Below are 13,899 nucleotides of genomic sequence, written 5' to 3'. Positions count from 1 at the left end.
AAAAAAATTACTCATTGGATAGAAAAAAAACCGTGTGGGTAATTCAAAATAAACACCTTATATGTGTCTTCAAATGGTTTTGCTTACAAAGTATGAATTTTTATTTTATATCCAGCTTTCTTCCCTATTAAGCCATATGTGTGTGATGGTGATAGCATTTGTCTTATTTTAGCTTATTTTAGCTTTTTATCACTTTAGCTAAGTGACAAAGGCCCTTTTATAGGCATTTTCTTTAAGCATTAAAATAACCATACATTTAAGAAACCCTTGATATAATAAATTTTTTTAAATACTTGGCCAGGGCTTGGGTTACTGCTTGAGATCACATACAAATGTTCTTTAAGCTTCTCACATACTAAGAAACTATGGAAGTTGGTATCCACGTGGTGAGATTTGTGTGGCCCAGCCCTGCAGCAGCTTGTGGCTGTGCACGTGTCATCCTGTCCCTTGGCTCTTACAGGTGACCTCTTGGGCTCCTATATTCCCCTCATCCAACACCCAAGACCCATGCTGCACCCAGTCTGTTTCTCTTTCATCAATGAAGTTAGATCAGCACCTTTAATGTGATGTGGGGATTTGTGCTACTTATTTTGATAATTTGATAACATTTTTAAAAAATCTTTCAGTTATGATAACTAATAACTGTCAATGATATACACAATTAGAACCATAAAGCTGTACAATTACTGTAGTTTTCTACATGTGAGGTTAAGAGCATATTATTGACCAAACCGAAATAAAATTTTTTGGTAAAGATTTAAACATGACAGTAAAGGAGAAATAGTTTAAGGTGAAACAGATACCGGTAGATGGAGAATTACAGTTCTGAATTCCTAACTAAAATGCCTCCTTTTCCTAAGCCAATATCTATCGATAGAATATACATTTGTTAACTCCTTTATGGCTTTTACAGACTTTTCAAGAATAGGTATATACACAAAAAAATTAGTGAGCTAGAATTTTCATCTAAACATGCATTATATAACTTTTTCTGAGAAAAAGAAGCTGCTCTAGGGAGCACCATTTAAAATTCCTTCTCCCAAAGTTCATTAAATATATGTGAAATAAAACATGTCTATTTTCTTATGTATTATCCAGAATACTTTCTCATTAGGTTACTTGTCAGATTCTGAATTAATGGCCTTGTCGTCTCAAATTAATGACGATCAGCATTCCCTGTGGCTTTTCATTAATATTAACGTAAAAATCAACAGGATCATTGATACCAGCTTTGAATAGGAAATACAGAAAGCAAGAGATTTCAAATCATTAATTTTATTTTGCATCAAGAGTTTGTATTTTTACAACATGCATATTACTACTGTTTTCTTCATTTTTAGCTTCTTAAAATACTTAATTAGTTCTGTAAAATGTTATTACTAAAAATAATATGTATATATAGAAATAGAGAATGATAACGAGAATGTGGTAAAATGTTAGCAATTGGGGAATTTGAGTAAAGGCTACATGGCAATTCTTTGTATTATTCTTGCAGTTTGTCTTTAATTTTGAAATTATTTCAAAATAAAAAGTGGCAAAAGTTTATTTTTTCACTATAATACACATACTCAATTCACCTTGAGTATTACCGTGTTTCCCCGAAAATAAGACCTAGCCAGCCCATCAGCTCTAAAGCATCTTTTGGAGCAAAAATTAATATAAGACCCGGTCTTATTTCAATATAAGACCGGGTCTTATATAATATAATATAATGTAAGACCGAGTCTTATATGAATTTTTTGCACCAAAAGATGCATTAGAGCTGATGGTCCAGCTAGGTCTTATTTTCGGGGAAATACGATAATAGCATTCTAAATCCTTGATTCTCAACCTTTAACATTTTTCTCTTAGAATGAGGAGCAGTTTTGTCAATGGTTAGAATGAATAACTTCTCAGTGGTTTCTTTCCACTGTGGCAAATGTTTTTATAAAGTGTATACTCATATGAGCAGTTGGTTAGTAGGAATTCTTTTACGGAAAGACGGGTTTGGGGAGTAAATGTGTTTATGTGGCTTCTTTCCTTCTGCAAAAGTTCTATCAGTAGAACATTTATTCATTCATTAAGTTTCACAACACTTTTAGGTAGTTTTGGCATTTTGAAATGTTAGAACCAGAAAAAAACTAAATAGATCACTTATATTTCACAGATAAAAATGACTCCTTGTAACTTGCCCAAGGTTACAGGCTGGTGAAACAAAGCCAGAACCAGAATCAGGTCCTGTCATACCTATCCCAGTTCTTCCCAGGAACAAACAAATAAGCCAAATTGAGAAAAACCAGGGACCTAACAAGGTAACCTCTCATGCAGAAGAAAGGGGTGCTCCATCCATTTAAAAGAAAGGAAAGAAAGAAGGAATAAGAGAGGAAGGGAGGCAGGAAAAGAAAGAAACAGTCTTTTCACATGAAAAACCAAGGAGAATCAATATTAAGGCAGGAAAAAAGGAAACAGAGGCAGGTGTCTGTGGTAACAGACTGTGGCAAATGGAGGGAGTAGAGACCACCTACCAGGAAGGATAGAGTACTAAACTATGTATGGAACAGGTGAAAAAGAGAATAAGCAAAAGCAAAGAAATCCTAGGACGTTTGTTTCGGGTTGAAATGGAAAGGCAGAGAGCATCTTTGCTGTGTCGTAAAGGACAGACACTCTACCTTTTTCATCTTTATTTCTACCTTCCCCTGCCCCACCTACCTCTAAACATACACATAGTAGGTGCTCCTCAAATATCTGAAGAATTTTAGTATGTGGCATCTGTACAATGACCTAAACAGAGACAGTGCCACACACCGACGTGAATTTCAAATCCCATCTCTTGATATAAAATCCCATTCATTCTTCCTCCATGACTTGAAATGGTTAGAAGCATTTAAAAAGTGGACTAAAGTTTAAAAGTAAAAGAGATACACATGGTGTTTTGGGGGGGTGGGGGCCAGAGAGTGATCAATTGAGGAGGGGGGGGGTTGCTGAATTAGTCTGGGAGATGAGGGAAGGTCTCTCTGAGGACGTGAGACCTGAATGATGAGAATCGAGCCTTTTTAGTGTTACTAATTTGTGTTAAGTAATCTAAGTTTAATTTTTCACCTCCCATGGAAGCATGAAGTCTCTCTCAGCCTGTAGTGAGCACCCTTCCACGCTACTGTATGAGTCTGAGGAGTCAATTTAGTAATCTCGAGTCTCTCCTGCAGTGACACATTGGTTGTAAATATTTAAGCTTGTTGTCTAAGCCATACATATGGAGGTGCACCTTCCATAGGTTTTTTTGCCATCATGTTCTGTCACAACCCACACTCAAAATTCAGTGAAAAAGAAGGGAGAATTTGACTCGGGCCTGAGGTTTCTAATGTCCAAGTCTTACGTTTTCCCTTGCCTCCTTGATATATGCTTTAAATGATAATTTATCTACCCTTTTTCAAAAGGGAATTCAGCTCATCTGAACAGAGTAGGGTTTACCTATGCTAAACAGCTCAGCTTTACTGCAGTTTAATAACTCCACTGATCTGCTTTAAATGTTTTTTTTGCACTAGATCTTAATCTTTAGTATGTAACATTATTGCTTTATAAATGTATTTTTTAATGTACAGGGCATAGCAGAGGACTTTCTGAAGAGTTATATGAGCTCCATTTCTGCACATATGCTTCAAAACAGCTAAGCATTTTGAGATTATAACTGCTATAAAAATATATGATATATTGTTTTAGTCGTGATCATTTTACTAAAAGTGCTTTACAAATCCTGAGGAATAGCATTTTTTTCTCCATCGCCTGGAGTCCATAATCCTAACAAGTATCTTAAAGGGGGGAAGCCCATTGTTTTCCAGGTTACTCATCTCTGCTCAGTATGACTGCCACAAAAGCATTCAATGGATTTTGACACAGGCAAATAGAAATGACAAATGCATTGATTTAGACTCTCACCTCATGTGCTTTCTATATAAAACGTACAAAACCTCCTTTGAACTCTGCAGTTGCCATTTAAGCTATAACATGCTGTCAGAATAATGTGTCTAATAGTGAAGTAATTCTAGGTCTGCATACTTCTCCCAAGGTTACCTTCAAATGAACAAGCTGTGAAACTATAAGACATTGTTTGCTTTTTTTTCTTTTTTTTCTGATACTGGATAAACTGAATGTCTTTCAGGTGATCTACCTTTTAGACCAACGGGGTTCTGCCTCATTTTTATGTATTAGATTGTGTTTTATTTTAAAACATACGTACAAACACACATATATCTTTTCTGCTGACATCCTTGAAATGAGATTTCAATTTCATAAGGCTCCAAAAGTAGTGATTAAAGCATTTGCTTATCAAATTCCCCACCTGCCATTGGCCAGATTCCTCCATGAAGTTGCCAGAGTAAGTTCTTTCTCTGTACTCATGTAGTACATGGTGCGGTGCATATATCTGCATCTTACCTTGCATTTTGAATGTTTATTTACTAATATACCACTCCAACAATACTTTAAATCCACTGAGGACAGGGAGTTTCTTTTAAACGTCTCTTTATTACCCATCGCAGTGCTTTACCACAAGGTGTTTAATAAACACATTTATGAGTTAAAAAATATAATAAAATATATTTAAATAAAATACATAAATGAAAATAGCCTGTCATTTTAATTTGTGAATGGAGCAGGCCATTCTGCCCGAGTCATTGGTTATCCAATACGCTTCCCCGGTCACAGTTGCTTTCTCACGTGAGAACCGGTGAATACTCTGCCTGCGAGCCTCACTACATACGAGTTACCGAGTCATCGTTCAGAGTCATGTGTGTCCTTACTTTTATAGACTAACACAGGAGTAGGACCACAGTATGAAGGCAGAGTTAATAGAAACAAATGTACAGCGCAGTTCTTCCTGTCCCTTTTGTAAATTAGATCATCAGCATCTATGTTGCATTGGCACCATGATCATACAGTAATTGTTCATTATTTTTATCTTACACATTTTATACTCAAAAGCAAATGAATATTAATATACCAGATATTTTTTCTTTGTTAGGTGAAGATGATGACCTCCACTGAGTAGATAGAAAAGTAGAAGCTTATAACGTATGAAAATTCCAAAGAATTATACAGCTAGTTAAGTGGCAGAGCACAGATATGAACCTGTGTGTTCTCAGTTCCAAATCCATTGGTGGTTCCTGTGACCCACAGCTTTCCACACTACTAACAATGTAAATATTATCATGACTGAAAAGTTATGTAAATGCTTATGAGAGATTTGTTTCTGGAACTATATAAAAGGCTTAAATTAGGGGACATGTCACCCTAAGCTATACCTAATTAATATTCTATAAATTCTGGGACACAATTTTATTACTGCTCATTAGCAACATATTCCCTTGCTTTTTGAAATCTTTGAAATCTTGAGATATCTGTAATTCTAGTGTAGACACTAGAAACTTTTCATGACTGCCAGAGTGTAGAAACAGTGCTGACTTTAATGAACTAGCAGTTCTGGAGAGAGAAAAATACAATGACATTCTCAGTTTAAGGTCAAGGTCAGAAGGAGCAATTTATTATTATACATGGAAAGTAGGATTTTAGGTCATTTACTATCAAGCTATAAGTTATTCACAAATTTTTAAGTGAACTTTTTAAATTAAATTTATTGGGATGACATTGGTTAGTAAAATTACACAGGTTTCAAGTGTACAATTCTGTAATACATCATCTATATATTGCATTGTATGTTCACCACCCAGAATCAGTTCTCCTTCCATCACCATATATTTGATTCCTTTTACCCTCAACTACTAACTCCCTCCCACCTTACCTTCTGGTAACCTATTGTCTGGTAAACTATTGTCTGTGTCTGAGTTTTTGTTTCTTTATTTGTTTGTCTTGCTCCTTTGTTGTTTTCAGTTTTATATCCCACATATCAGTGAAATCATATGGTTCTCAACTTTTTCTGTCTGACTTATTTTGCTTAGCATAATAATCTCAAGATCCATCCATGTTGTCACAAATGGCATTATTTCATCTTTTTTATGGCCAAGTAATATTCCATTGTGTATATGTACCACCTCTTCTTTATCCAATCATCCATTGAAGGACACTTTGTTTCCATGTCTTGGCCACCATGAATAATGCTATAATGAACATAGGGGTACATAAATCTTTATGGATAAATGTTTTCAGATTTTAGGAGTAGATACTTTTTTAACAATAGTTTAATTTTATTCACATAGTTGTCATTAATTAATTTTAATTAAGTGAATTTTTAAAGTGAATTTTCTGTACGTATCATGACCTGTTATAGAATGAATACGTAAATGAAGATGTTGATGCCAGAGTTGTTGAATATGAAGATAACCGGCCCCTCCTAGATCTGTTTCTACAGAAGCCAATGGGTTTACTATCTCTGCTCGATGAAGAAAGTCGATTTCCCAAGGCCACTGACCAGACTCTTATAGGTGAGTCTTAAATCCATCATGTTCTGATGGCCGTGTTCTGATAGTCATCTAATTCTGAATGATTAAAAAATATTTTTAATTATTTGGGAGAACACAGGTGTCACAAAGCCTGCGTATCTAACTTTAAAGAAGTGGCTTTGGATCTGATAACTGGACCAGTGAATGTTTATAATAGAGTGAAATATTTAATGACAAATTAAACAAGTTTAGAGATTGGACTTCTCCTTACTTCATGGTAAAGCCTCAACCATAGGATCTTGTGTTAGAAACGACCTTAAAAGTTATCCAGCCCAAAATTAGAAATTGGAGGGCAGGGCAAAAAGATAGCTCTAGTATTTGAAAAGAGTTAGCTAATGGGAAGGAAACAAATTCGTCTGCAATGATACAGTCATTTATCTACTAGAGGCAAATAGCTTCAAATACCTTAATAAACCCTCAGTTATAGTACATTAGTAAATGTTCATGATAATAATCCTGAATCATCAAAGAAATATTAAACATATGATTTTTTTCTGCTTGAGAATGCAGAGATGTGTATCCTATATTTAAAAGATTGTCATCTAAAATGGCTAAAATAAATGTCCTATCCCTTAAATTAAAAACAAAAACAAAAAACTGTAGTAGATTGTTTAGCTATTTTAAAAATGTGGTAGAACACCATATTCCCTGGTGGTAAGAGACAGTCAATACTCGCAGAAAATTTAGATTCACATTTTCTGTCATTTACTTCTGGTGATATAGAGTCTGTTTCTTACCGTTAAGTCAATGGTGTTGCTTCCTTCTGACTCACTGGTGTATCCTCTCCTCTAATTGGACAATGTAATGGAAAAGAAAATAATGGCAAGATTGTGGGAAAAGTCATTTCACAGCAGTCATTTGACTTTGACGTTAAAATGTTTCCTCGAGAACATGGAGTAAAAAGTTCTTTGAGGATGGTAAAATTATATAGAAATGTAACTGCCTTTATTATCCCATTGTGTTTCCTATATAATCAATATCTTATAAGTCTTCTAGTAGAAAAGAGAACCAAAAGACCCAATTGTTAGGCACATGGCTTCTCTACAAACTGTGTCACAAACCTCTTTGATCAATCAGTCTCCAGCAGTTCCCTTCCTCTGTACCAGTGGTTCTCAAAATGTGGTCCCCAGACCAGGAACGTCACCGTCAGCTGGGAACTTGCTAGAAATGTGACTTCTTGGGTCCTATTCCAGCCCTACTGCGTCAGAAACTCTGGGGCTGGGACCCTGCAGTAGGTGTTTTAATAGGCCTTCCAGGGGACCCTTGCTAAGGATGCTTGCTAAGGTTTGAGAACTGCTGCTCTCAATCATAATGGAATGGTGAAATTCACGATCTTTGAGTTTTTCCTTACCATATATAATTATGTTTCAAATCTGTGTATATTAACTATGTAAAAAAAAATTTCACTGCACATTGTCCATTTTATGGTGAAAGAGATGATTCTGTCAATATTTTTTGAGGGTCTCCCACATGCTTGATATTGGACTTCAATCTTTTTTCTTAGAAAAATTTGAAGGTAACCTGAAATCACAGTACTTCTGGAGGCCCAAAAGAATGGAACTTAGTTTTGGAATTCATCATTTTGCAGGAAAGGTAAGAACTTTGAAAAAGTATGACTGAGTTTCTCTTTAGCCTTTCATTGATTAATAAAGATAAGCATAGACATGAAAATTATTTCCCACAGTATTTATAGATGCTTGTAATGAGATAGCCATCTGTTTCTGCCCCTATCTGGCCCTAACTGTGCTCTCCAGCTTCCTACAATCTGTTCTGTCCTTTGCCAACCACTCCCCCTCCAGGACATCCACTTTGAGCATCTATCCTGAAAAGGTGGGGGAAAAAAATCCCTCTCTTAGTTCAACAGAGTTATAGTTTTTCTAGAGGAATTTTTATTAAGAAACTGAAGGAAAAGAAAGAAGCCTCTGATCCTGACATCTGGCTTTCGGTCAGATTGGCTGGCAATGGGTACCTACTTTTTCCTTCTTTTTATGGTGGCTGAGACCCTTATAATATAAACTGCCTTTTTCAGACTTCAGGTGCTTCCCTCTCCACTGCAGCCTTTGTCTCTCCTCCCTCCCAACAAGAGGAGGTGGCAGGCTGGAGGTATGGTCAGATAGCAGAGCTAACCTAGGTGGATGGAATTGGCTAATGGACTGTTACGTAGTTAGAGAAAGAAATGTTTATGCATTGACAGATACACATTTCCACACCAGAGCAAACCTTGACACCCAGCGGATGCCTTCCTTCTCTTCTGAAGAGAATAACATGTCATTCACTCACAATGATGTTATAAATATTGGAGGATAAAATCAAGAAAGAATGCAATGAATTAGAAATACATAAAATAACACAGAACCCTGAGCATTCTAATTTATTAAAACTATATTCCACAAACTTCAATATTCCACAGACTTTTGTCATTAAAAAAAAAAATCTACCTTAAATATTATAGTTATAGCCTCTCTCATTATTTTCAGCACATGATTTTCCAAATAAGCCTCCCTTAAAACACCTATTAATAATTGCCTATGATCATTTTATCCAGTTTTTAACAATTGTATTAGTCTGCTTGGGCTGCCATAACAAAAATACCACAGGCAGGGTGACTTAAACAGCAGAAAGTTATTCAGAGTTCTGGAGAGTAGAAGTCCAAGACCAAGGTGCCAGCGGGGTTGGTGTCTGGTGAGGCCTCTCTTCATGGCTTGCAGATGGCCACCGTCTCCCTGTGTCCTCATATCCCCTTTTCTCTGTGTACAAATGGGTGTAAAGACAGATCAATCCCTGGTTCATGTCCCATCTTCCTATTCTCATGAAGACATCAGTCCTGTGGCATTAGGGTCCCACCCTTATGACCTCATTTAACCTTAAATACCTCCTTAAGGGGCTTATCTCCAAATACAGTCACATTGGAGGGTAAGGATTCAACATATTAATTTTGTAGGGACACAGTTCTGTTCATAACAACAACCATATTGGATCATCAGAAGTCTTTGGGTTACAGTGAGCTTTAGAAAGTCCTAAAATTATTTAGAAGTTCCAGAAACATAAACACCCACAGTGCACTTGGACCACATTCGTAGTGAGACAAAACCCTATAATGGCCAATTCTCTGTGGTGAATCAATTATCATAGAAATGAGTTACCTGGGTGGCCCCAGTGTGCTTCCTTTATACCACCTCCAACCCTCCAAATAGAGACAGGAAACACACTAAATTTCCAACATAATGGGATAAATCAAACTTCTTTTATCATTTCAACCAAGTAAAATCAGTGACACACAAATTTTTCTCTGACAAGATTTACTGTAAACCTGGAGAGGTTTGCTTTTCCAACAAAGTTGTAAGGGACTACCTTTATAAATCTTTGTATATCTGTCACTCAGCACAGAGTAAGCTCTCCATAAATTTATTGATGATGATGATAATGACAGTTGACCATGATATTAATTGTGATCATGCTTATAGCATACTTTATCAACAGGTCCTCTATAATGCAAGTGGATTCTTAGCTAAAAATAGAGACACTCTTCCAACTGATATTGTGCTACTTTTGAGGTCATCAGAAAACAGTGTCATTCGGCAACTAGTCAACCATCCTCTGACAAAAACTGGTAAGCTCAGACATTTTCCTCTAAATGAGAAGGATTTTCAGGCCCAACCAAGTAGTTTCTGACAGTGATTTTCATGAGTATAATTCTCAGTTTTTCATGCTGTTTTTTTTTGGCTCACTTAATATGCAATTATTAATATGCTTTGCCTAGATCATGTGAAGAAAATAGTAAAATATAAACAAGCTAGGTTTTCATAAAAGTGTGAAGCACTCACCAGAAAATATGGTAGTATCCTAGCTACTCATTAGAAGAATATACTTACCTCCAAAGAGTTCAGAATTGCCTGCTGTTTCAGGAGTGGGCAGCTTTTGGATGGTTCTTTGGGGTTCTACAGGTTTAGTGAGCTCTACATTATTGATTAAAACCTCACGTGCCTTTGTTCAACCCAACCATATACATTCTTGCATTTTCTTTTAAGTAAAAAAAAAAAATGTAGTTTAGGTTGTTTTTTTTAATTGGAATTTAAAATTGTTCTCTGCATTTCTTTTTTTTATAGTTTTATTGAGATGGAATTATGTACAATAAATAAATAGCACCTATTTTAGACAGTAAAATATGATGAATTTTTGGCATACATAAACACCTATAAAACCATCACCACAATCAATAATGAACCTATTCACCACCCCCAAATGATGTTTCCTCGTGATCCTTTGTAATCTTTCCCTACACTCCTCCCTACCTCTATCCAATTGTTCTATCACAGTTCATTGAAAAGATTGTTCTTTTCCACGTTGAATTTCTTTGGCATTGAAAATCAATTGATTATATATGTATAGGTCTATTTCTAGACTCTCTACTGTGTACTTGTATCACTGGTGTTTGTCTATCTTTATGCCAATACCACACTTCTTGATTACAGTAGCTTTATAAAAAATCTTGAAATCAGGTAGTGTAAGTTACCCAACTTAGTTCTTCTTCAGAGTTGTTTAGGTGACTATAATTCCTTTGATTTTCCACATAACTTTTAGAATGAGCTTGTCAACTTCTACCAGAAATCCTGCTGAGAATCTGAGTGGGATGTGCTGAAGCTATTAGATTAGTTTTAGAAGAAATGATATCTTTACAATATTGGAAGACAATATTGTCTTCCAATCAGAAAGCACAATATAGCTCTCCATTTAGTTAGGTCTTCCTTAATTTCTCTCAGCAATATTTTGTAGTTTTCAGTGCCCAAGTCTTGCACATCTTTTTTCAAATTATCTGCTAGTATATCACATTTTTAAGCTATTACAAATGATCATTTTTAATTCAAGTTCTGTGTGTTGTTAGCATATAGAAATCCAGTTGATTTTTGTATATTGATCTTTTGCCTTGCAATGTTGCTATAGTCATTTATTAGGATAGGTTTTTCAATAAATTCTATAAGATGTCCTACATAGATGGTCAGATCACCTGTGAACAATTTGCCTTTACTTTTCCATTCTGTTCAGATTTGATTTCTTCATCTTGCCTGGTTACACTGGCTAGAGTCACCAAAGCAGTGTTGGATACAGTGGCAAGACTGAACATTCTTGCCGTTTACCTGATCTTGGAGAAAAAGCATTCAGTTTTCCCCATTAACTATGATGTCAGCTGTAGGTTTTGCATAGATGGAAGAAGGACTCTGTAGTCCTAGTTTGCTGAGTTTTTATCAGATATGCATATTTGTTTTTCTTTCTATAAATATGGTGAGTTACATTGACAGATTTTTTAAATGTTATACCAACTTCTCATTCCTGGGAAAAACCTGACATGGTCATGATGCATTGGACATTTTATGTATTGCCTGATTCAGTTCACTAACATTTTGTTAAGAATTTTCGTATCTATGTTCATGAGAGACATTGAACTATAGTTTTCTTTTCTTCTAATTTTTTTTCTGATTTTGGAATCAAAGTAATACTGGCCTCGTAGAATGAACTGATATGTATTGCCTGCTCTTCAATTTTCAGTAAAAGTAAAATAAGTATTACTTTATTTTTAAACTGCTTTGTAGAATTTACCAGTGAAGCCACCTGGGCCTGAAGGGCTTTTAGTGAGAACATTTCTGACTACGAATTCAATTACTTTAATAAATATAAAGTTATTTAAGATATCTAATTTTTTTGAATAAGTTTTAGTAGGTTGTGTCTTTTAAGAATTTGTCTACTCATCTATGTAAACAAATTTATTGACATAAAGTTGATTATAATATTTCCTTATCCTTTTAATGTCTGTACATCTTGAAGTTAACACTGTCATTCCTAATATATATATATATATATATATATATATATATATATACACACATATATATATATTCTCAATATATATATTCTCAATATATATATTAGGAATATATATATTCCTAATATATATATATATATATATATATATACATATATATATATATATACATATGTATATATATCAAGAACCAGCTTATGCTTTCATTGATTTTCTCTATTGGCTTTACTTTTGATTTTGTAGATTTTGTTTTGTTTTTTGCTTTTATCTTTATTGCCTCCTTTCTCCTGTTTACTTTGGGTATTCTGTCATTTTTCTGATTTCTAAAGTAAAAACTTTAAGTCAATGAGTTAAGAAAAACATTTCTTCTTTTCTAATATAGACACTCATACGGATTAGTTACAAGTCTTTTTCTTAAAGATTTTTCTCAGAATATGGCTAATATACAATATTATATTCATTTCAGGTGTACATCATAGTTACTCAACAGTACCCACCTGGCATTACATATAGTTATTACCATATTTTGATTATATTCCCTATACTAAAGAAGTGATCACATGACAGCTCCAGCAACCATCTGACACTGTACCACACTATCACAACATTATTGACTATATTTCTTGTGCTGTACATTACATCCCCAAGACTTAATTTGTTTTATGCCTGGAACTTTGAACCTCTTATTCCACTTTATCTTCCCCTCTTTTTTAATTTTTCAATTACAGTTGACAGTCAATATTATTTAATACTAATTTCAGGTGTACAGCATTGTGGTTAGACATTATGTAATTTACGAAGTGACACCCCCCCCCGACTAATACCCACCTGTCACTACACCTAGCTATTACCATATTATTGACTATATTCCCTATGCTTTACTTCACATACCCATGAATTTGTATTTCTTATCCCTTCACCTTTTTCACCCTGCCCCCAACCCTCCTCCCATCTATCACACCAATAAATTTAGTTCCCATCTGACTCCATACCTAGTTATTACAATATTATTGACTATATTCCTTATGCTATACCCTACATTCCCATGACTACTGTGTAACAACTAATGTGTACTTCTTAATCTCTTCCTCTTTTTCACCTACCCCAAGGCCCCTCCCATCTGGCAACCATCAAAACATTCTCTGTATCTATGAGTTTGTTTCTATTTCATTTGTTTGTTTATTTTGTTCTTTAGATTCCACTTATAAGTGAAATCATATGACATTTGTCTTTTGCTATCTGATTACTACACTTAGCACAATACCCTCTAGGTCCACCCATGTTATTGCAGATGCCAAGATTTCATTCATTTTTATGGCTGAGTAATATTCTATTGCCTATGTGTACCATCTCTTCTTTATCCATTCATCCATTCGGGAACACCCAGGTTTCTTTCATATCTTGGCTGTTGTACGAATGTGATCAACAAATACAGTGAATGTTTAAAAAAAATTATTACAGTAAAAGACACATTGCCATTAATCCCCCTCAAAATACTCTGCCTTGCTTCAAACCACTTGTTTCATCATTCTTGCCACTTTCTGAAGCAATTCTGGAAGTCCTCTTCCATGAGTGTCTTTAGTTGCGCTGTCGTGTCTGCCTCAAAATCCCGAATCAATTCAAAACATTTAGCTTTCATGGTCATTTTGA

At 35.0% G+C, this 13,899-nt stretch overlaps 1 protein-coding gene across 1 annotated transcript in view; it reads left to right on the top strand.

Moving 5' to 3' along the window:
• Positions 1–13,899, top strand: part of MYO3A (myosin IIIA) — a 203,225-nt gene that overhangs the window by 129,967 nt on the left and 59,359 nt on the right. The window contains exons 19-21 of the mRNA XM_081054812.1: positions 6,260–6,413; positions 7,936–8,024; positions 9,912–10,041. Of these exons, the coding sequence (XP_080910938.1) occupies positions 6,260–6,413; positions 7,936–8,024; positions 9,912–10,041 (373 nt within the window). The remainder of the gene's footprint in view (positions 1–6,259; positions 6,414–7,935; positions 8,025–9,911; positions 10,042–13,899) is intronic.

Source organism: Rhinolophus hipposideros (assembly GCF_964194185.1).
Source record: "Rhinolophus hipposideros genome assembly, chromosome: 1".
NCBI classification, from domain to species: domain Eukaryota; kingdom Metazoa; phylum Chordata; class Mammalia; order Chiroptera; family Rhinolophidae; genus Rhinolophus; species Rhinolophus hipposideros.
This window is presented reverse-complemented; position numbering and strand designations above follow the sequence as displayed.